At 45.2% G+C, this 25,203-nt stretch overlaps 1 protein-coding gene across 2 annotated transcripts in view; it reads right to left on the bottom strand.

The window, feature by feature from the left end:
- Positions 1 to 25,203, bottom strand: part of ccdc85ca (coiled-coil domain containing 85C, a) — a 244,521-nt gene that overhangs the window by 31,744 nt on the left and 187,574 nt on the right. For both annotated transcript variants that reach the window (XM_072568247.1, XM_072568246.1), the window contains exon 3: positions 5,425 to 5,538. In XM_072568247.1, the coding sequence (XP_072424348.1) occupies positions 5,425 to 5,538 (114 nt within the window). The remainder of the gene's footprint in view (positions 1 to 5,424; positions 5,539 to 25,203) is intronic.

Below are 25,203 nucleotides of genomic sequence, written 5' to 3'. Positions count from 1 at the left end.
TTGAAACAATTTGCAGATCGTACAACTAGTGAAGGGGCCATTCTAGAACCTTGTATTGGAGGATGAACTAGGCCATGTGATCAAAATTTCGATGGAGGAGCATTTTGCCAGATCTTAATTCTGCCAGATTGAAAATAGTTATGGATAAGGAGAAGATTGGTCCTCGGGTGAAAGTGCTAAATTGGAAGAAAGTACCAGAGAGGAACCGGAGAATTAGATTGGGCGTGGCCGTTTGAGGGTAAATGCACATCTGGCATGTGGGAGTCTTTTAAAGGCCAGTTGATCAGAGTTCAGGACCAGCATGTTCCTGTGAGGATGAAAGGTAAGGATGGTAAGATCCAGGGACTTTGGATGACAAAAGACATTGAAAGTTTAGTCAAAAACGGAAGCATATGTAAGATTTTGGAAAGTGAAATCAGATAAGGTCCCTGAGGAACATAAGGAAGCAGGAAAGAACTCAGACAAGGAATTAGGAGGGCTAAAGGTGTCCATTAAATATCCTTGGCAAGTAGGAGTAAGGAGAATTCCAAAGCATTTTATACATATATATGGAGCAAGAGGGTAGCTCAGGAAAAGGTAGGTCCACTCAAGGACAAAGGAGGGAATTTAAGCATGGAGCGAGAGGAAGTGTGTGAGGTCCTTAACAACTAGTTTGTCTCAGTATTCACCATGGAGAAGGACATGAATGATAGTAAGATTAGAGAGGGGTATATTGATATTCTAGGAAATGTTGATATGAAGAAGGAGGTGGTGTTGGGTGTCTTGAAATTCATTAAGGTAGGTAAGTGCCCGGGGCCTGATGGGATCTATCCCAGGATACTGAAGGAGGGAAGACAGGAGATTTCTGGAGCCTTGACAAGGATCTTATATCCTCTTTAGCCACAGACAAGGCCCCAGAAGACTGAGAATTAGCTTGTGTTCCTTTGTTCAAGAATGGCAACAGGAATAATGCAGGAAATTATTGACTGGTGAGCTTTACATCATTGACAGGGACATTATTGGAGAAGATTCTTAGGGATAGGATTTACTCGCATTTGAAAAAGAATGGGGTTGTTAGGGACAATCAGCATGGCTTTGTGGAGGGGTCTTGTCTCATAAATTTGATTGAGCTTTTTCAGGAAGTAATGAAGATGATTGATAAGTGTAGGGCAATGGATATTGTCTAAATGAACTTTACATAGTAGGCTGGTCCAGAAGATTAAGTAACATGTATCCATGGTGAGCTGGTAAGTTGAATACAAAGTTGGCTTGGTCTTGGAGACAGAGGGTAGTTGTGGGAAGGCGTTTTGGCTGACTGGAGGCCTGTGAACAGTTGTGTTCCCTAAGAACCAGTGATATGACCCCTATATAAATGAATTGATGAAAATATAGATGGTCTGTTTAGTAAGTTTGCAGGCAACTTAAAAATTGGAGTTATGGTTAGTGAGGAAGGTTTCAAAAGATACAGCAGGATACAGATCAGTTGGAAACTGGGCAGACAAATGTCAGAATAAGTTTAATCTGGACAAGAGTGAGGTGATGCTTTTTGAGCGGTCAAATGCAACAAGAAAATCTATGGTAAACGCCAGACCTGTAGGAGCACTGATCGACAGAGGAATCGTGGTGTGCAAGTTCACAGCTCCCTGAAAGTGGCAACATAGGTGGATAAGGTGGCAAAGAAGGCGTATGGTGCACTTACCATAATCAGTCGAGGCACGGAGTATAAATGTTGGCAAGTCATGTTCTAGCTGTATAATACTTTATTTAGGCCACATTTGGAATACTGTGCGCAGTCCTGGTCACCACACTACAAGAAGGAACTGGAGGCTTTGGAGAGGGTGCAAAGGGGTTTATAGGATGTTGCCTGGATTGGAGTGGTTGGACAGATTTTGATTGTTTTTGCTAGAGCGAGAGTCGGAGGCTAAGGGATGACCTGATACAAGTATATCAAATTATGAAGGCATGGATTGTGTGGATAGTCAGAATCTTTTCTCCCCAGGGTGAAAATGTCACAAACTAGGGGGCATCGGTTTAAAGTGAGAGGGGTCTTGTGTAAAGGAGGTGTGTGGGGCAAGTATTTTATTTTAAGGTAGTTAGTGCCTGGAACTGCCAGGGGAGGTGGTAGAAACAGATATGTTAGCAACATTGAAAAGATATTGAGACAGACATGTGAACCGGCAGAAATAGAGCAATATGAACCATGGGCAGGCAATTGGGATTAGTTTAGAATAACATCACGGTCAGTACAGACGTGGTGAGCTGAAAAGCCTGTTCCTGTGCGAGACCATTCCAGGTTCTATGCTATAATAGGAAGACTTCAAGCTGAGGCCATTTGCTTACTTATAGTGAGGGAGTAAAAACTTAAGAACCATTATGTCCACCAGGGCATTCCTCTGCATCTCTTCAACAAAGGTTAGTGCTATTGGGAAGATTAAAATATGGATATACATCTTAGTGAAGACAGCGCTTACAACTTGAGCAAGAAGTGTGGTCGGATTTGCTAATCTTGTCGCTTTTGTCTATTCCTTGCTGTTTTGTTTGTTGTAGAGCCTCTGGTAATTAGAAGTTACTGCAAGTCATTATCCTTGGAGAAAACTAAACTCATTTGAAGGCCCCCAAAACAGCTCTAAATGCAGAGCATCAGGAAACACAGTCCAGGACTGAAGCCTTATCTATGAGAGCAATGTTGGGCTAAGATAGTGTTAGGTTTCACATGTAAATGTCAGAGTAGCATACTGAGTCAGATGGCTATAGATTTATGACCCACTGCAGAGAGAGTTAAACACAAACTTCAGGCCAACAATGCAGCATTCCCTCAGTACTGCATAGGACTATGGGAGGTGCTGTCTTTTGGATGTGACAAAAGCCCTGTTTGACCCCCTCAGTAGATGGGAAAGGCCTCACACCGCTTTTTTTAAGCAATTCGGGGATCAAAATGATTAAAACAGATTATCTGGCTATTTCAACATTGCTGTCTGTGGGAGCTTCCTGTTCACAAATGAGCCATTACTATTTGTGCATTACCACAGTGAATACACTTCAAAAAAAGTAATCCATTAGCGGGAAAGCACTTTGTGATTTGGGAAAGGCACCGCACAAATGCAACTCCTTTAAAAAAATGCAATCACGATATTCATTATTTCACGATGGAATCAATTTCAGGAACGAGGGGCTGTAGCAACAGCTCTTCAATCAAAGCAGTTACAACTTACAATCCCCTCTAACACAGCCAGGATGATCTAATAGTCCTTGGTGTAACAATATGAAACAGCAAAACAGGGCAGCCTGAAAGTGGTTTTCTTTCTTTTCCTTTTACACGGTCTATGTTCAGACTATGCTGCACAAAAGCAAATAACATGCTCATTCCAAATTCCAATATACTCCAACTAAATCCCTCTGAGCACATCCAGTTTGTTGCTGCTTCGAGATCCCAGCTGGCATTTATCACCCTGGATTTTGCTGCCAATTATACAAAAAGCAACGCACTTAACTCCACGTATACCAGCCTTAAATGAATATGAATGCTCTAATTTAGACAAATAACCTTGCGGTTATCACAGATTCACAAATCCCTGTGTCATTATTCATGCCACTGTTGAGCCACATAGGTTATTAGTGATGAAACTGTGTCTGTATGAGTGCAATTAGGTTCAGAATAATGCTGTGCTTGATAGGATTATGTATTTCTCATTGCAATCGTGCGTAAAGGACACAGCTTAATGAGCCCAGACCTGTGGAAAAACAATTGAAAACCTGGCCTCGAGAGCTCTGCTGCTCAAATTATCCACTTGGCTGAAGATTTTGTTGGAGATTCATCGAGCTCTCACTTGATATTGTCTTCTCACGTTTCGTTAGCTGCAATAATCTTTTAATACATACAAACCTTTTTGATTGCTTTTGCCAGCATGCAACTGGAGGGCACTCTGGCTAAGCCAGTGCTCTAACAGATTCCCCTTTCTGTCACTATAAATTACCAAACACTGAGTGCTTTTCAATGTATCATACACTGTCACTAAGTGCCAGAGGGATCATGTACACACAGTCCCAGAGCACAGTGGGGATCGTGCACGCACTGTCCCAGAGCACAGTGGGGATCGTGCACACATTGTCATAGAGCACAGTGGGGATCGTGCACGCACTGTCATAGAGCAGAGTGGGGATTGTGAGCACACAAACCCAGAGCACAGTGGGAGAATCAAACACATATTGTCCCAGAGCACAGTGGGGATCATACACACACTGTCCCAGAGCACAGTGGGGATCATTCAGATGCTGTCCCAAAGCACAGTGATGATCACACACACACTGTCCCAGAGCACAGTGGGGATCATGCAAACACTGTTCCATTGCACTGTGATGATCAAGCATACACCGTACCAGAGCACAGTGGAGATCATGCACACACTATCCCAGAGCATAGTGGGAATCATGCACACATTGTCCCAGAGCACAGTGGAGATCACACACACTGTCCCAGAGCATAGTGGGAATCATTCACACACTGTCCCAGAGCACAGTGGAGATCACACACACTGTCCCAGAGCATAGTGGGAATCATTCACACACTGTCCCAGAGCACAGTGGAGATCACACACACTGTCCCAGAGCATAGTGGGAATCATGCACACATTGTCCCAGAGCACAGTGGAGATCACACACACTGTCCCAGAGCATAGTGGGAATCATTCACACACTGTCCCAGAGCACAGTGGAGATCATGCACACACTGTCCCAGAGCATAGTGGGAATCATGCACACACTGTCCCAGTGCACAGTGGTGATCACACATACATTGTTCCAGAGCACAGTGGAGATGATGCATACACTGTCCCAGAGCATAGTGGTGATCATGTGCACACTGGCCCAGAGCACAGTGGGGATGACATACACACTGTCCTAGAGCACAGTGCGGATCATGTGCACACTATACCAAAACGCAATGATGATCATGTGCACACCGGCCCAGATCACAGAGATAACCACAAACACACTGTCCCATAGCACAGCAGGGATCACGTGTATCCTGTCCAAGAGCACCAGGGTGATCACGCGCACACAGTTTCAGAGCACAGTGATGATTATGCGCACATTGTCCCAGAGCACAGTGGGGATTACGTACACACTGTCCGAGAACAGAGTGGGGATCATGCGCACATTGTCCCAGAGCACAGTGGGGATTACGTACACACTGTCCGAGAACAGAGTGGAGATCATGCGCACATTGTCCCAGAGCACAGTGGGGATTACGTACACACTGTCCGAGAACAGAGTGGGGATCATGCGCACATTGTCCCAGACCTTAATGACGTTAAGGATACTTTCATTCAGTTAAGACTCTGATCACTGGTCTAACATGAGGTTGGTGCAGAACAAGGAAGTAAGTTTCATATTTGACCTGGGATTGCAGCAAAGATCAATTACAACCCCCATTTGAACATTACTCACGTTTTGTGTAGGTTCCTGAAATGATGGTGGCAGTGGTGACGAATGCTGCGAGTCTGACTTGTGTTGCACTGGGTAAGGCTTACGGCCTACTTTCAGATCACTGGTGCTTGACTGCTGTAAGGAGAAAAGGAATATCTTCAGTAGATAGAATAGACTTCCTATACAGGCTACTAGGCACATAAAATTGGCTGAGTGAGTGATAGGTAACACAGGGTAATGGATTAGTAACTATTCTTGTGGGCTGGAGTAAGGTTGGCAGTGGAGTTCTCCAAGGATCAGCATTGGGATCCTTGTTTTTCTGATAGATAATCCAGGTCTCAGTGGCAGAGGACAATTTCAAAGTTCATAGGCAACACAACTTGGGAGGATTGTGAGGAGGACAGTGTAACATTTCAGGCAGATATTGGCAAGTTGGTGGATAGGTGGCAATTAAATTCAAAACACAGAAATGTGAAGTGATATGCTATAGAGTCATAGAGATGTACAGCATGGAAACAGACCCTTTGGTCCAACCCGTCCATGCCGACCAGATATCCCAACCCAATCTAGTCCCACCTGGCAGCACCCGGCCCATATCCCTCCAAACCCTTCCTAGTCATATACCCATCCAAATGCCTCTTAAATATTGCAACTGTGCCAGCCTCCACCACTTCTTCTGGCAGCTCATTCCATACATGTACCACTCTCTGTGGCACAAAGAATTTGGAGTGACAGTATAAAATAAAGAGTACTATTCTAAAGGGGGTACAGGAGCTGAGAGACTGGGTGGAAATATACAATAAGTCATTAAAGCCAGCAGGAGAGGTTGAATGTCTGATTAATAAAACATACAGTATGCTAGGCTTCATTCATTGGGGTATAAAATACGTGAGCACGGATGTTATGAACTTATATCAGAAACTGGTTAGACTCCAGGGCTGTGCTGTGGACAGTTCTGGGCATCATACTTTAGGAAGGACATGAATGCATTGCAGAGAATGTAGAAAAGGCATTTGAGAATGGTTCCAGGGTTAAGACACTTCAATTGAGAGGAAAGACTGGAGCAGTTGGGACTGGTCTCTTAAGAGAGGTGAAGGCAGAGGGGAGATTTGACACAAGTTCTCAAAACCTTGAAGGATCTGAACAGATTGGATCAGAAACTATTACTGTTCATAAAAAGATCGAGAAGTATAAGACATGATTTTGAAGTGCTGTGTAAAAGAAGCAAATACAAGGTGGGAAAAGAGACCTTTTTTGATGGGCTGAATGGCCTACTCCTATCTCTATGTTCTTAGCACAAATCAGATTATCTCATACCATTTACTGGCAGAGGAGGTTGGTTCCACAGATGTTAGTGTTGGGCACTTACAGCAGGCCACCCAAATGTGCATGTTAGTGCCACTGATGGGGAAGGAGCAGGGTGGAACAATGTTTGGATTGGGGCAGTTAGTTCCCAGGCTCTGAATTCACTTCGAACACTTTAAAATTCTTTATGTTATTGCTCCCAAGCTTTTGATGCATCACCGAGACATCTCAGGTACTGTGATGGCATGGGCAGTGAGCATGCCCCTGCAGTTGTGGTGGCAGCATACATAACCTATCCCAATAGGTATTGGTTATTGAGATTGGACAAAGGGCAGCGGGAGCTGGCAAATAAAAGCATGGGACCTGTTAAGTGTATATATTGGTCTTTGAATGGGTTTTTAAATGGGTCTTTAGTAATTTCAAAGGAAAATACAGTGGGGGAATATCTGAGGAGGGGTAGACCTTTCAGCCTCTCAAGTTCATTCTGCATTGGACTACTTCTCGCTTGTTGTGTTGTCTGATTTGTCAGAGCAGCATAATGCTCTCGTGTGTTATGACCAGATTTACAATGTCGCTAAAATGAGTTTCATCAACAGGAAATGCCTGTTAAGTGTGATAATGTTGTTGATGTTCCTTTAACACAGATGTTACTCTCTGCAATAATCCTGCTTTTGAAGTTACCAAAAGGTAGGAAAGAAAGTTTGTATTTGCTTGGCACCTTTAATAATCTGACCTCTCCAGACAACTATGTATCTGTGAGGTTTAATCACTGCTTAATCACCACAAAGGGCCACGTGACAATGTCCAGATAATCTGTTATGAGCAATACTGATCATGGGATAGATGTTGGTTGAGACACTGGTGAAAGTTTCCCTGCTGTTCTTCAAATAGTCAAGCAGGAGGCTGGAAGAACAAAACAAGTCAGGTAGCATCAGGAGGTGGAGAAGTCGATGTTTCGGGTGTAACCCTTCTTCAGGACTGGGGGTGGGTGTAGGGGGAGCTGCAGATAAAGACAGTGGCGGAGGGCAGGGTGGTGGTGGGGATAGGTGGAGACAAGTACAGCGCATGATCTGGTTGGTCAATGGGAGGAATGAATCTGGTTGGTGGCAGGGAGCAGTGGAAGGGACACCACCCTGTCCCTGCCACCCCCGTTATCTGTAGCTCCCCCCACACCAACCCCCCGTCCTGAAGAAGGGTTACACCTGAACATCGACTTGTGCACCTCATGATGCTGCTTGGCTTGCTGTGTTCTTCCAGCCGCCTGCCATTTTATTTTGGATTCCAGCATCTGCAGTTTTTTTGTCTCTTCTTCTAACAGTGACACGGGAACAATTTACATCCATTTGAGACGTCAGCTGAGGTCTCAGCTCATCACCCCCTCTCAAAGACTGCACATTGGACAGTCCAACACTCCCCAAATACAATGTTAAAGTGGTAGGGTAGATGCTGTGCTTAATTTTCTGCAGCAGAATTTGACCCAAGGGAAGTAACACCCACTGAACCAGCCTGTAACAATGATGAGGGTTAATCACCTCTGACCATCTGTGTTTTTTCCAGTCACTTATGTGTCAAATATTACTGTTCAAAAGGCTTATATGAGATCTTTAAGAATGGTGGCCTTTAAGAGGAGACACTGAGCTTGTAAGGGAGCTGAATCAACACATCCAAATGAGTTACATTCATGCTAAAATCGGTGTTTGCAAAGGCTGCAGTCAGACTTGTGCATTTTTAAAAACATGGAAAGGTCAGAGCTACTCGTTCCACATTTAATGGTTAAGGGCATCAGTTACCATCACACTGACTCACGTAGCCCTACATGTTGGAGTGGCAGAACCATCAGTCTGAATGGTGAAGCCTGGAGGATATATCCACTCACTCCTATCCCAGCATTAGTCCCACTTAATTAACGAAAGACAATTGCAGGGAAGAGACCTAAGCACAAAGCAGCAGTTCTCAATTAGAAAATTTGACCACAATTCTTCATGACATTGGCATTGCTATCTGGTGGTCTACATAAGTGATCCGAGGCAGAAATCAGCTGAAAGATATTCCCAGCAAACAGATGCTATTGGGCAGTGCAAGGGGAAAGGCCCAAACTCCCCCAAACTTCTACATCTCCTTTTAGTCGCTATGCAAATACAGTGGTGCTACATGGAATAAATTATTAATGGGAGTGGTGGGGGGAGCTGCTGTGTTGAATCACGAATGATGTTTGTTGTGGTGACTCTTTAAACCAGTAATGGCTGCAGACTCAGCTTGATTTTTTAAAAAGTGCATGAGTTGACACCCTCAGTTAACACCTGTCAGCATGTTTACAGACACTAACACACACAACATAAATGTGAAACAGAACCTGAAAACCCAGGAGCAAAATACTTCTGCTACGCTACAAGTATGAGTGGAGTTGGTACAAAGAAGTTATTTATGAATCATTCTCATTGATTGGATACCAATGAATAATGAATTAATGCCAAATCAATGTGCCAGGTTTAATTCCCCTCCACTGCACTATTTTGGCAGAAACCATAGTTTCTTACAAATCACTTTTAAAACAAGTCAGTGTTCTTACTCAATTACTTTGTGATAATTGTCTGACATATCAGGCAGAGCACACCCACCCCTTACAGTGTGAGTGTGGTTATAAGCCACTGGAAGGGCATCTTGTGGTGCAGCGGTAGTGTTCCTACCTCTAAGCCAGATGGCCTGCTCCAGTCCCGCCCACTCCAGAGGTGTGTCATAACATCTCTGCACAGATTAATTAGATCATATCACTGGGGCCTTGGCTTATTACTTCCTCAAGTTGCATCACACCTTATGACATGGCACAGTCACTACAGAAAGCCTATTCTTCTTGTAATCAAATCTTCACCTCTACACTTTCTTCCTGCCATAACCACATAACCTTCATGAATTCCATCCATGGAATAAACTCGCAAACACTCAACAGAAGAGCAGGAACTGACCCAGAGATTCAGATGGGCAAATACCAACTGTATTCATTCCTCTGACAAATTGCTTTCTAATGATGGTTTGTTTTGGAAAGAGTGGGTTCTAAAGCTAATTGGCTGTTTTTAAGTAATCACCAACCTCTCCACCAACGAATGTCCCCCCACTTCCTTTCTGCCGTAGGGGGACTACAGCTGGTTTTTATCGCAATCTATCTCTCGAGCTTCTCTTAATCCCAGCAGTTGAGATCAGTGTATTCCGTGCTCCAGGGCTGGGACCTTTTCAGTCCAAAACCCCTGAAGGGGCCCAGTGGGACCATTCATCTGTGCAGCTGTCAGCCACTCTCAGATCTGGAGCAGGTATTCGTCCCTCGAGAACGCCACTCACTGACCTCCCACACGCCTGCTGCAGTCTAAGTACTCGCACAGCTAATAAACTTAGCAGTCCCTGGGCGGTTCAGAGTTGGAACCTTTCCCTAGATCTGTAGGAACCGCGGTTCAAAAATCATTGCAGATTTGACACCTTATTGTAACATTGCCTCATTAAGTCTGCATTATCTCTTTCCTTTCTCATTGCCCAATTACACTGTAATTCTAAATTATCACCCAAGTGTTTTTTTCTCTCTTTGTTTAAATGGGACCTTTCCGGAGCTGAGAAGCAATGTTTCAAACAACACCAGGCTTTACATTCTTGCAGTTTCATTATCTGCCAATTTAATCAGACTGCTCTTTCAAAGAGTATCACACGTGCGATGGACCGAATGGTTTAATTTTGTGCTACGTGACTTACAACTACACTCACTTGCTGAGGTGGCAGATACATGTGAAATGCAGATCACTAGCACCAACATGAAAAAGAAAACACAAAAACGAAGCTTCAATTTCACTGCTTGATCCGACCTCAGGTTAGCAATAATGAGGCGTGGACATAGGAAATCCGAGCTAAAGAGGTTAAAAAAATGCCCAGAACTGGGGTTGAGGACGGGGGGAATAGCGAAAGCCCAGTGTGGATGCTGGGCCAAATTGCTCTCAAAGGAATGTGATTGAAACTTGACTGTCAGGAGGGGTTCCCTCTAATGAAAAAATACTTGTGTGGCATTTGTTTACGAAAGTGCCTAACAACTATGTGATCCTTCCAGGGAGATTAACCAGTGCACTCCCAAAGGAATGAAGGTCCATGAAGAGGCGGAACAAAGCAATGTTTCCTTACAGACAGCCTGCCACAACTTAGTTTCAAAATGTACCAGAGTGACCTCAAAAAGCTGCCTGGAGATACACAGCAGATAGCCACAGCTCAGTACCTCCACGCCGTAAGACCATAAGACATAGGAGCAGAAATTAGGCCATTCAGTCCAACAAGTCTGCTCTGTCATTCAATCATGGCTCCTATGTTTCTCAGCCCCATTCTCCCACTTTCTTCCCATAACCTTGATCCCCTTTACAATCAAGAACCTATCTATCTCCGTCTCAATGACCTGGCCTGCACAGGCCTCTGTGGCAGTGAATTCCATAGATTCACCGTTCTCTGGCTGAAGACGTTTCTCCTTATCTCTGTTCTAAAAGGTCTTCCCTTTACTCTAAGGCTGTGCCCTCAGGTCCGAGATTCAACACAAATGAAGTCTTGGTCTAGAAATCAAGGGCTATGGGGAAATGGCAAGAAAGTGGACGTGAGGAGTGTTGGATCAGCCATGATCCTATTGAATTGCGGAGCAGGCTTGAGAGCCAAATAGCTTACTCCTGTTCCTATTTCTAATGGAGAGACCTTGGGCCTTTATTTTCCTGCACTGTGTCCTGTATTCACTGGCCCTAGCCCATTTTATTTAATAGAAAAAAAGGTGAAACGACGCCATTTAATGGAGGTTCTGTTCAAATAATTTAGAGTTAAGTAAGTATTGAACTATTGACTGAATAATGTAATGCTGGTTGGAGGAGGGGAAGGAAAAATAAATCTGCAAATGTTTATGTTCAGGTAGTTGGATCAGAAACATTATGGTTTCACCCCTGGGAGCTGAATTTGAATACCTTTCATGCAGCTTGTGGGAGTTAAGTATCTCTCTTTCAGACAATCTTTCAGAGCTTTTAAATAATCTTCATTCAAATCCCTTTGGGTTGAGAGTTGCAAACACACCAATAATTCAGCACTAATTGGCAACAAAAATAAAATACATTCCAAGCAGAGTGAAACATTCAACTCGCGAGTTAAGAGGAGATGGGATATGCAGGCCCAATGACATGTTTGAGCTCAGACATCAACAGTATCAGCTTATTCTGCTATCAACTCAAAATCAGTCATGTACGCCTTTCATTCAGTTGTTTTTGAACAGTCTGCCAAGAATGTAACTGAAACTTGGCGGAAATCAAATAAATAATCAGATCACACTGGAGTGCAGGTTTTGCTGCAGCAAGGATTAGCAATTGGTCAGGCCACTTTTGGAATACTGTGTGCAATTCTGGTCTCTCTGCTCTAGGAAGGATGTTGTGAAATTTGAAAGCATTCAGAAAAGATTTACAAGGATGTTGCCAGGGTTGGAGGATTTGAGCTGGAGGGAAAGGATGAATAGGGTGACCTTTTGGAGGTTAATAAAATCATGAGGGGCATGGATAGGGCAAATAGACAAGATCTTTTCCCTGAGGTGGGGGAGTCCAGAACTGGAGGGTATAGGTTTAGGGTGAGAAGGGAAAAATTCAAAAGGGACCTAAGGGGCAACATTTCATGCAGAGGGTGGTACGTGTATGGAATGAGCTGCTAGAGGAAGTGGTGGAGGCTGGTACAAATACAACATTTAAAAGGCATCTGGATGGGCATATGAATAGGAAGGGTTTGGAGGGATATGGGCCGGGTGCAGGCAAGAAGGACTAGATTTGATTGGGATATCTAGTCGGCATGGACAGGTTAGACCGAAGGGTCTGTTTCCGTACTGTAAATCTCTGTGGCTTTATAACTGTTGCGTTGAACTAGAATATCAGGTCTATGTGGGCGGCACGGTGGCATAGCAGTTAGCACTGCTGCCTCACAGCGCCAGAGACCCGGGTTCAATTCCCACCTCAGGCGACTGACTGTGTGGAGTTTGCACGTTCTCCCCGTGTCTGTGTGGGTTTCCTCCGGGTGCTCCGGTTTCCTCCCACAGTCCAAAGATGTGCAGGTCAGGTGAATTGGCCATGCTAAATTGCCCGTAGTGTTAGGTTAGGAGTATGGGTGGGTTGTGCTTCGGCGGGGCGCTGTGGACTTGTTGGGCCGAAGGGCCTATTTCCACACTGTAAGTAATCTAATCTAAACATCACAATAGTATGCAGGTTTATCTGTCCAGCTTTTTGTGTTAGGTTTTATGCCACTTATTATTATATGCTATGGACAGCCTGCAATCAAATATCCATGAATGATGAGTGTAAACTAGGCCAGATCAAGTCAAATAATAAATCCAGTCAAATCTCTCCATCATTTGATTCCTGTGTGGGCTTAGGATTGTCTTTTCCTTACACACCCCTCCCAGTATTGCACAGGCCTTGATTGCCTGGTCAAAACACAGCCACTGCTTATACAACCTGTGGTACTGGTCAATGTGGGAGCTGTAGGTTAAACGATTAATTGAGAGAATCTTTATGGTGCTGCTGAATCACAGATCATCTCAAATCATTGGGGAAATACTGATTACTTACAATGGGCTTAGTATCTTGAGGTACAGTAGCACCATCTCAGTTATTTTAAACTACAACTAAATTATAGTTGACAATTACAGCTAACTCCGGAACTGTAAAGTAGTTGTTACATTGGGTTTGGATTAATTTGGATTCTGGGGAATCTGTGAACATATCTGTGGGGTAAATTCCAGAAAGGGATGAAAGTTACAATTCAAGCCAATATCAAGCATTGATTTCAAGATACACACTACAAACTTGCACTTTCTAACCAAAAACCACAGTTTTAGTCTGTTCCAAAATATACGAGCCCAGGTGAATCCCCAGTTAATCCTCCACCTGGATTGACTGAACAATCCATGCCTGCCCATGGAGCTAAGCTTGTCTGCATGCCTTCACCTGCTTGATATTCTCATTGCTAAATCCAGTCCTCTTATTCAAAGAGTGAAGGTTTAATCCCTTGGAAAACTAGGTTAGCCCTCATTTCATCAGTGACTGCACTTCAAAATTAGTCCTGAAGCACACTGATGCCACATAAATGCACATCCTTGATTGTTGATTAATGCTTCTACGTTCTGTGAAAGCTTTATTTGATAATGGAATCTTGTCACACACTCCTACTACGCATTCCCCCCCCCCCCCCACAGGATTTCAACTACATATTTTTACATAACTGTTAATACAGGCAATGACAAATAGTTGGAGGAAATTGGGGAGGAAGCACATGCATTTTCGAATGTCTGTCAATGATTTGCACTTATGTTTAGAGATATTTAAGAGGATTGATGCACAGAAATTGTCTCCAACACTGGATTAGTTCAAATAAAACCACTTGTTTTGAGGCACTGAGTACAACAAACAGTAAATCCAGTCTGCTCCCTCTCCTTCCATTACATCTCCTCTTACTGGAGGAAATCATCCTTTTTTTGTACACTGACCACTAAACTATCCAATTAATAATTAAAACGAATGACTAATTACAACAGCAAAAATGAAAAAGGCTAGGGAAAGAGGGAGGCGCTAAATCAAAAATGGAGTTAAAGGGGGAAATCAGTCCATTTAAAAAAAAACTGAACCATTATCTGTCGTGATTATAATGAGCTCAGCCAGCTGGACTTCAAAGAATATGAGTTCCCTGATTGGGGCTGTTAATCTGGTCCAATCAGGGATCTCTGGCCGACAGATTAGAAAAAGCGGAGTGTCATCTGTTAGCTGACTCAGATTGAAGCAGCATTAAAGCCGAAGACTGTTCATTTGTAAATAAGGGGTGATTTGGGGACCGGATACCAGCCTCTGTGACTATCAAATCACCCATGACACTAATTAAGTTCACAATTTGCAAGCAGTGCTCCTCCTCATCACCAGGGGCAGAGCAAAAAATAACAAAGTCAAAGGGTATGCAAAGAGGAAGGGGCTAAATTGAAATGTTCAAGCAGGAAGTAATGCACTTCAGATCCTGCAGTGGTCACCTCCTTATAAAAGCGGAAATCCTCGCTTTTCTTTCTTCACCATCAAATCACTCATCTTACTAATTAAAAGAACAATGATCAGAAATTAGTTTTTACATCTATGCTCCAGAGAGCATCAGCTGCTCTCTATTGCTGGAGCATGTCCGGGTTCGTTCTCAAAGGGATCATTGTTTACATTACTGTCGGCTCCTAGCACTGAAATTAACCTACGGACCTCAGGGACCAACTGAATATCCAGTGTTCAGACAGGGCAAATGGTGGGAACATTCACTTAATTTGCACCCGCAAGCTTTAGATCACTTGGCTCATGAATGCGAAAGTTGGGGATTTGGAGAAGACCACATAGGGATGATCTGGAGGCTCGATACCAGGCAGATAGTTTTACACATCCGGATCATGAGGGGACTGTTTGCAGTTGTGGTCAGTACTTCAATAGTTGTTTCCATTGTGAGCCTCCACCTGCCTCTTACTAAACATCAACAGGGAAATGGGTGGCAGAATGAGCTGAGATATGATTCCACCAGGCCTTATAAACATGTCTAATTCCCAGTAATTAATGAACGAAAACACTTAATGCACACAAAAATAATCCAGAATGCTACATTTCAACAGCGAGATTATATCTGAATTCCCTGCTAATATCAGACGCTCAGCATAATTTGATGCACGAGGAATTATGTGTAATCATCATCCATGGGCTGTAATGTGGTAAAAAATCACAGACACAGTCACAGCATAAATACTTTAAACCAGGCTGGGTTACATGGCATTGGAGGAGTGAATGGCTAGGAAAACACCGGGGTTCAGCCTTCCCCTGCACTACAGAGTTCTAACTCCACAGTACAAAACTTTCATTTGTCACTGCGTTTCAACCAGAAGCCAGTCTTATTGACAGACTTGGCTTCCCAGTTGAGTAGGAAGCCCTTAGTAGAATGAGAAAGTGCGGACTGCAGATGCTGGAGATCAGAGTCGAGAGTGTGGTGCTGGAAAAGCACAGCAGGTCAGGCAGCATCCGAGGAGCTGAAGAATCGACGTTTCAGGCAAATGCCCTTCATCGGGAATGAGGCCTCATTCTCGATTCTCCTGTTCCTCAGATGCTGCCTGACCTGCTGTGCTTTTCCAGCATCATACTCTCAGCCCTTAGCAGAATGTCACAGGAGCAGGTAAATAGCCTGGGGTGGGTGGTTGTTTTTTTAAACTGTAGATCATTAAAGGGGTGGTTGTCACCCTAGGAATGGGGGAAGGCAGGTAGTTGGATTTTTGAGGGTTGAGGAGAAGTGGGAAGAGTTGGATGAGGATTGTAGTTGACAGCGTATGGAAACAAATGGCCCAATGTCCGTGAAGAGGGGTCCAGGGAAAGTCTCTGATTCTCCTGGATCACCATCAGTAGTGTAATATCTCTTAACTTTTCCCTTGAGCTGTTCTCACTTCCCCAGAGACCTATAACCTCCAGCCAGGTGAATTTAAACCTGGAAGGCCAACAAGTTCCATCCTCTATATAATCATTAAATGGCTATTCTTTGATCCCGTCTCCAGCCCACCTTCATTAAAAACAGTGACGCGGACAAAGTGGAATGGGGTTAAGTATTGAAAATGTTTACATGCTACTTGCAGCAGGGCTAGAAGGAACCAACACTTCTCCCTCCACTGATTCAACTTACTTCGGCATATCTCGGAGGGTTCAAGTACAACAACTTCCATTTAGTTATTATGCCTCCATGGGTCAAATGGCCTCCTCTGAACTGTAATATTCTACAATTTGAATGTTGTAACACATGCCAGGGTTATTTCTCAGGAAAGTTAATAAAATGTATTTAACACAAGTGCCAGGGTTGGAGGATCTGAGCTACAGGGAGTGGCTGAACAGGCTGGGGCTGTTTTCCCTGGAGCGTCGGAGGCTGAGGGGTGACCCTTATAGAGGTTTACAAAATTATGAGGGGCATGGATAGGATAAATAGACAAAGTCTTTTCCCTGGGGTCAGGGTGTCCAGAACTAGAGGGCATAGGTTTAGGGTGAGAGGGGAAAGATATAAAAGAGACCTAAGGGGCAACTTTTTCACGCAGAGGGTGGTATGTGTATGGAATGAGCTGCCAAAGGATGTGGTGGAGGCTGGTACAATTGCAACATTTAGGAGGCATTTGGATGGGTATATGAATAGGAAGGGTTTGGAGGGATATGGGCCGGATGCTGGCAGGTGGGACTAGATTGGGTTGGGATATCTGGTCGGCATGGACGGGTTGGACCGAAGGGTCTGTTTCCATGCTGTACTTCTCTAAGACTCTATGACAAGCCATGCAAGGAGATATTAGACCACCTGGACGAAGCTTGAAAGAGCTTTTATGGATCGTGTCCCAGCAGGATGGTGAGGTAGAGAGGCCTTGCAATGGAATTCTAAGGCTTGCAGCTTGGTGGACAATGTGAAGCGATTAAAACTGGGGATTCTCAAAACAGAGCCGGAGGTGACACCAAGGCAGACATGTCGGATAGTGATGGTGCAGAGATGAGGAGGAGCTGAAGAGGGGAGAAAGATTTGAAAACACAGGCTCAATCATGATTTAGTTGAATATCCCACAGACTGAATGGCCAATCCTGTATTTCGCGATGAGAATTTAAAATTTGAGGCATTGCTTAGCCAGGGGTTAATTTTAGTATTGAGGGTTGATAGGGGATTGAGATTTAGAATAAGGGCAGCCAGGTTTTTGGGTGAACACAGAGGGGTGCAAGGTGGGAAACCGTACCTTGGAGCTGTTGGGAAATTAAGTTTAAATGGTTAGAAAGGCCTTGGTGAGGGTTGTAAACTGGAGGCTGAATATTTCACGCCAGCAGTGACACAGCCAAGCTGCATACTTGATGTTTATTTCATCAGATACTAAAGTGAAGGCAATGAACAGCTCAAAGATACATCTCGCTCCTGTTTACACAGCAACAATCAATCCTCTGAGGAGCAAAGAATAAAGTCAGCTCACAGCTTCTCTTCAGCCTTTCTTCCCCACTGCACATAATTCAGGTCAGCTTGCACTTTTCCCTCCTCCTATTATTGGGATTTTGACAGGCTACCTCTACACTGCTCGGGCTGGCTGATACATTACACATTAACCAAACTCACTGTCACTCTTTCAAAGGCTGGCTAGATACACAGCATCTTTAAACAATAACAGGCATGAGTAATCCTAATTTGCTGTCATTCCGTTTGTTGGACAGTCTGACTTCAAGTAAGATTGAAGAGACAGCTAGTGTGATGAAAAGCTGGTGCCTATGAATTCTTCCATCTAGTTTTCAATCACAATCTGACAATAATAACTCGGCACTCTGGCAGGTTAGTCAGACTATTGCCAAGGGATGTGATTTTTACAAGGCAGGGCAGGAAGGTGGGGAGGAAATGAAAGGCGACTGACTAATCACAGAATCATAGAATGGTTACGGCCCAGGAAGCTGCTATTTGGCCCATCCCTGCCTGTGCTGGCCCTTTGAAGGAGGCAGGGCTTGCTAACATGTTGTTCCCAACACAAACCTTTCAGATGTGGAAATACCAGCACTTCAAAAATAAGTCATAAGCATTCCTAGGGCGGGCTGAGGAGATAGACCCATTTACAGACAAGGTGATGCCAGATTCAATCTGCAGTCAGTCCTCAATAATGGTGAGATTACAGGTTCCAATCACTGGCCGGGATTCTCATTGACTCAGTGACTCCGACTGGAGGTGTGTGTGTTTACACAAAAGACAATAGGACGGATCGCGTGTGTCCTCTGATTGTCCCTCCGACTGAACAGTTCCACCATGCTCACCAAAGTCTAGAAACTTCTGAGACACAGGAGAACAGGAACAAGGCTCAAAACATTTTTTAAATTTCAAAAATATACTTTATTCATAAAATTATTTTGATATCTATACAATTGGTGATGCCATACCTACATATACATTCCATTTCTTTACATACAGAGATCGGAATTAATCATTCGTATGTACAAGTCTGGACATTGACTATCCAGATATTCTGCTGAGGAGTCAGCGGAGCCCAATTACTGGGTGGTCCCCTGTTCTTACACGGCAGGCAGACCTTACACGGTGGTCTTTCCCCACTGCACCTTGGCGGCAGCTGCCCCGAGCTTCAGCACGTCCCTCAGCACGTTGTCCTGGACCTTGGAATGTGCCAGTCTGCAACACTCATTCAGGGTCAACTCCTTCAACTGGAAGATCAACAGGTTTCGGACAGACCAAAGAGCGTCCTTCACCGAGTTGATGAATCCTCCAGGCACAGTTGATGTTCGTCTCAGTGTGCGTCCCAGGGAACAGAGTCCCGTGTCATGGCGCTGCTCGGGACGAACCTCGACAAACACCACTGCATTCCTCTCAAGATTTCCTTTGCATAGGCACATTCCAGAAGGAGGTGTGTGACACTCTCGTCCCCTCCACAGCCGCTTCGAGGGCAGCGTGCAGTGCGGCAGAGAGTCCGGACGTGCATAAAAGGATCTCACAGGCAGAGCCCTTCTCACCACCAGCCAAACCATGTCTTGGTGCTTGTTGGAAAGTTTTGGCGATGAGGCATTCTGCCAAATGGCATTGACAGTCTGCCCAGGGAGCCGCTCAACAGGATCTACTCTCTCCTTTTCCCGAAAGGTCTCAAGGACACTGCGTGCTGACCACTTCCTGATGGACTTGTGGTCAAAGGTGTTTTTCTTCATAAATTTCTCCACAAAGGACAGGTGATATGGAATGGTCCAACTACATGGATTGTTCCACGGCAGCGAGGCCAGGCCCATCCTTCGCAACACCAGGGATAGGTAGAACCTCAGTATATCGTGATATTTGGTGTTTGCGTACGGGGATCCACACACAGCTTGATGCGGCCACACACAAAGGTGGCCATCAGGGTGAGAGTGGCATTGGGCGTGTTTTCCCCCCAGTTGCCCAGATGTTTTTATGGGTAACCTCATAAACTGTTAAAATGGTGATAAAAATTGCGAGCATTAATGTGCGTAGCATTAAATCTGCTATGTGATGTGTTTCTACATTGGCCTTCCTCACCAACGTTAAAGCCGATGTCCTGTTTCTGCAGGAGTGTAGGATACCACACCTCAGCAGTTACAGGAGATGGTTGAGCTTGTGGGCCCAGGGACTGTCAGTTTGGTCGGGGGCAACGATAACTACTCCTCAGGCCTGGGTATCCTGTTGCGAGGAGGCAACTTCACCATCTCAGAGTTAAGGAGGTGGTGGGTGGGCACCTCCTTGTCACTGACGTCATGTACAGGAATGCTCCCCTGAGACTAATCAACGTGTACGCCCCAGTGGGTAAGAGTGAACGGTTGGCCAACCTGCAGCAGCTTCCACCCTTGCTGGCTATGTCCAGGCCGGTCATTCTGGCCAGACACTTCAACTGTATCATTGATGCAGATGGACGATCCAGTGGGGGGGACAGTAAACTGGATGCCATGTCCAGAGTCCTGATGGAAACGGTCAAAGGTGCCAAGCTGCACGACATCTTTAGCACCCCTGCAGACAGAGCGCAGAATAGATACACCTGGTCATGGGCAGATGGGTCTATCCGCTCAAGGATAGATTACCTGTTTGTGTCCCAAACGTTCTCGGTCAGATCCATCGACGTCAAGCTGGTGTTCTTCTCTGACCACTGCCTCCTGCTGGCCGACTGTCACCTACAGGACAAGCAGCGGGCTGGTAAGGGAAGGTGGAAGATGAACACAAAGCTATTGACCCCGGGAAACATTGAGGAGCTCAAGAAGGACTATGCAGGTTGGAGAACAGTTAAGCCCCTCTTTGAGTCTCCAGCAGACTTGTGGGAAACAATAAAAGGGAACATCAAGAGGTTCACACAAAGGTGTTCAGGAGGCGAGAGAGAGGCGGGGAAAACTGTCCCAGCTCCAGGAAAGATGCAGAACCTGCTCCTGCTGCAGACGATGGGGGTCGATGTCACGGAGGACCTCCAGGAGGTGAAGGGCCAGCCAGCCTCGCTCTTTGTCTCGGAGGCCTCCAAAGTAATCTTCCGGTCCAGGGTCCGCTCGGTGGAGCAGGATGAGACATGCTCACGTTTCTTCTTCCAGAAGGTGCACAAAGAGAGCTCCGTGCTCAGCAGCCTGAAGGAAGATGATGGCTCAGTAACGTCATCTCAGGCTGACATCATGAGGATCAGCAAATCCTTCTATGCCAGTCTGTATGACTCAAAGCCAACTGACAGCACGGCCTCCCAGTCGTTCCTGTCCTCTATCACGGAGGTCTTAGACGACAGAACACGGGAGAGGCTGGACCAACCGTTATCTCTGGATGAGCTGACCAAGGCCCTCGAGTCCTTCGAAAAGAATAAAACTCCCGGAAGCGATGGCTTACTGGTCGAGCTTTATGCTACTCTCTGGGGCTTGATTGGCCAGGACCTGCTGGAGGTGTATGTCAGTATGCTTCGGGCAGGTACCATGAGTGAATCCATGAGGAAAGGCATCATCACCCTCATCTACAAGCGGAAGGGGGAAGAGGGAGGAAATTAGAAATTGGAGACCAATCTCACTATTAAACACGGATTACAAAATCTTATCAAAGGTCACCACCAACTGGGTCAGGTCTACTCTGTGGTTGGTGATTCACCCTGACCAAACCTGTGCTGTACCAGGCAGGAAAATCGCGGAGAGTCTCTCACTCCTCAGGGATACGATTGCCTATGTGCAGGACAGGGAGTTGGACACCTGCCTCATCAGCCTGGACCAGGAGAAAGCTTTTGACAGGATATAGCATACGCATGTGAGGGATGTTCTCTCCGAAATGGGCTTTTGGGAGGGAATCTGCAATTAGATCAGACTGCTCTACACCGACATTGTCAGTGCAGTCTCAATCAATGGGTGGGAATCAGATAGCTTCCCAGTCAGATCTGGAGTCAGGCAGGGCTGCCCTCTCTCTCCTGCCTTGTTTGTGTGCTGCATAGAGCCATTTGCTGAGTCCGTCAGGAAGGATGCGAGCCTGAGAGGGGTGACTATTCCTGGCAGCGGGGGCCTACTGGTTAAGGCCTCCCTGTACATGGATGACGTCGCCGTTTTCTGCTCGGATCCTCTGTCCGTGCACAGACTAATGTGCATATTTGACCAGTTTGAACAGGCCTCGGGGCTAGGTCAACCGAGGCAAGAGCAAGGCCATGCTCTTCGGGAACTGGGCCGACCAATCCTCGATCCCCTTCACTGTCTGGACTGACCACCTGAAGGTGCTGGGTATTTGGTTCGGTGGGGCTGGGGCATGCGCCAAGTCTTGGGAGGAGCAGATCAGGAAAGCGAGGCAGAAACTGGGCAGATGGGAACCAAAGGTCGCTCTCCATCATGGGAAGAAATCTGGTCATCAGGTGTGAGGTACTGTCAGTGTTGTTGTATATGGCACAGGTCTGGCCTACACCCAGAACCTGTGCCGCTGCAGTCACCTGGATCAAGGCTCAAAACATGAGGCACTGTCCTGTAAGAGGTTCAGAAAAACACTATGTGCATAGCTTACCTCAAAAGTCCAATGGTTTTGAGGCTTGAACATTTGACTTATGTGGACCAGATCGGTTTAAATTTGGTCTCTGCCATTTTGATGAGTTGATTATTTAAATATCTATATTTGTACCAGATACTAAAAATTGCTTTCTATGTCATGAATTAGCAGAAACTAGTACACATTGAGCTCTGTCTCTCCATCAATATTCACCCAAACTCAGTTCTGATGCCTCACCCATTCGATATGAATGGCTAGCTGTTATTGTCCTGAAAAGGTTAGCTTGGAAGCTTTGAAATAGCTCCACCCACTGACATATGAATGACAGTTTCTGGGATGAGTCTCATCAGTCTGCTCCAGTCTCTTGAACTCTGCAGTCTGTCACCAGACCGATTAGGCCAAGGTACTATATTGTAGGAGATACAGTATTATCTACCTTGGAATTTAGTCACTTTGTCCTACTCTACTGTAACTTGCTATCTTGCCACTAAAGATGTCTTCATACTCAAGAATGTGCCTCTTCTACCAAGTCTTTGATAGGGTCACCCTTCACCACCTAGTATTTGTGAGCCTTGAACCAGTACTACGGAGCTTTCTGCCCAAGATCTTCATGCAGCTTTAAGGTAGCCAGACAGCAAAGCACCTTCTCACAAGACACCAACCAAGGGCATCTCTACCAACACAAGGCTCTTATAGTGCCAAAGAATCAAGCCAGTTGAGCACTGGTTTCCGTGGAAACAATCCTCTGGTACAGATATTACAGAAAAGGCAGGAAAAAGGGAGCAGGAAGAAAAGTCAAAGTGTTGCATTTATTGAATTGAATTGCATTTCTGGTCACGTGTACTGAGGCACAGTGAAAAGCTTTGCCTTGCGAGCAATGTAGGCGGATCACAGAGTTAAGTAGCATAGATAGTAAATAAGAGGTAAACAGCAGCAAAAACAAAACACAGATACAGGCGAATGTTCAGAGTTTGTGAGTTGATTCAATATTCTAACAACTGTAGGGTAGAAACTGTTACAAAAGCGGCTGGTGTGTGTGTTTTCAGACTTCTGTACCTTCTCCCCGAAGGCAGAGGTTGTAGAAAAACATTGATAAAAGGTAGAGAGGAGGGACTTGGGGGAAGGGGCGTTGGGAATGTGATAGGTGGAGGGAGGTTAAGGTGAGAGTGATGGGCTGGAGACGGGGTGGGGGCGGAGAGGTTGGGAAGAACCTGCAATCTTCTTCCCGACCTCTCCACCCCCACCCTCACCTTAACCTCCTTCTACCTATCGCATTTCCAACACCCCTCCCCCAAGTCCCTCCTCCCTACCTTTTATCTTAGCCTGCTTGGCACACCTTCCTCATTCCTGAAGAAGGGCTTATGCCCGAAACGTCGATTCTCCTGCTCCTTGGATGCTGCCTGACCTGCTGTGCTTTTCCAGCAACACATTTTTCAGCTCTGATCTCCAGCTTCTGCAGTCCTCACTTGCTCCACCCTGTAGAAAAACATTGCCAGGGTGGTTTGGATCTTTGAGAATGCTGGCGGCCTTTCCTTGACAGCGGCCCTGGTAGATGGATTCTGTAGATAGGAGGTTGGCCTTTGTGATTGGCCAGGCCGAGTTCACCACTCTCTGTAACTGGCTCCGATCATGAATAGTACAGTTGCCATACCCAGGTAGTGATACATCCAGACAGAATTCTCTCGATGGCGCACCTATAAAAGTTGGCAAGGGTATTTGCTGTCATGCCAAATTTCCTCAGCTGCCTGAGGAAGAAGAGATCTTGTTGGGCCTTTGTAACCAGTGCGTCCACATGAAGAGTCCAAGAAAGCTTGTTGTGGATGACCACTCCCAGGAGCTTGACACTGTCCACTCATTCCACCTCTGTGCTGTTAATGTGTAGGGGGCATGAATAACATCCCGCTGAAAGACAATAATGAGTTCCTTGGTTTTGCTGACATTGAAAGCTAGGTTGTTCTCAGTGCACCATTTTTTCAGGTCTTCCACTTCCTGTCTGTAGTCTATTTCTTCACCATCTGAGATTTGACCGACTATGGTGGTGTCATCAGCAAACTTGTAAATGGCATTAGTCTGGTATTTGGCAACGCAGTTATGGGTATACAGTGAGTACAGTAGGGGGCTGAGTACACACCCCAGGGGCTCCAGTATTGATTGCGTATTCAGCCCCCTACTGTACTCACTGTATAAGCCATGCTTATCATGCTGGGACTTTAGACACACAGGCAGGAAATAGGTACAAAATAATGAGCAATGAAGCCATCATTTTCCATTGGTCTCACAGACCACATAAGACCTCCTATCACAGATGACTCAACCTGATCTTTATTACTTTTTCACTTTTTGGATTATTGTGAGCAGTTTTTGACCCCCTGGTGTCAGAGGAGTCCAGAGGAGGTTTACAAGAAGGATCCCAGGAATGAAGGGCTTGTCATTTGAAGATTGGTTGAGTACTCCGGGTCTGTATCGATGGAGATTAGACGGATAAGGGATTATCTGATTTAAACTTACAGATTTCTGAGAGGCCTGAACATGGTGGATGTGAAAAAGATGTTGGAGGGACTAAGACCTAAAGGCACACCCATTGAGTGAAGGGATAACCCTTTAGAACTGAGAATGAGGAGGAATTTCTTCAACATGAGGGGGTGAATCTGCAGAATGCATTGCTGCAGAAGGCTGTGAAGGCAAAGTCATTAGGTGTATTTAAGGTAGTGGTAGATAGGTCGACCTTGATTAGTAAGGGGAATAAGGGTTACAGGGAGAAAGCAAAAGAATGGAGTTGAGAAGCATATCGGCCATTATTGAATAGTGGAGAAGACTTGATAGGCCAAATGGCCTAATTCTGCTCGTATATCTTATGCATTCTGATCTCATGCAATACGACCTGTATAAAGACAATTACTCCAAAAGATCTAAATCCCCAACCACTTCACATCATTAGACATCAGATTCAGTAAGGCAAAATGTTTCAAGACTGTAATTTAT

This window comes from Chiloscyllium punctatum, chromosome 4 (assembly GCF_047496795.1).
Source record: "Chiloscyllium punctatum isolate Juve2018m chromosome 4, sChiPun1.3, whole genome shotgun sequence".
NCBI classification, from domain to species: Eukaryota; Metazoa; Chordata; class Chondrichthyes; order Orectolobiformes; family Hemiscylliidae; genus Chiloscyllium; species Chiloscyllium punctatum.
The sequence above is the reverse complement of the archived record's forward strand: the minus strand, read 5'-3'. Positions and strand labels throughout refer to the sequence as shown.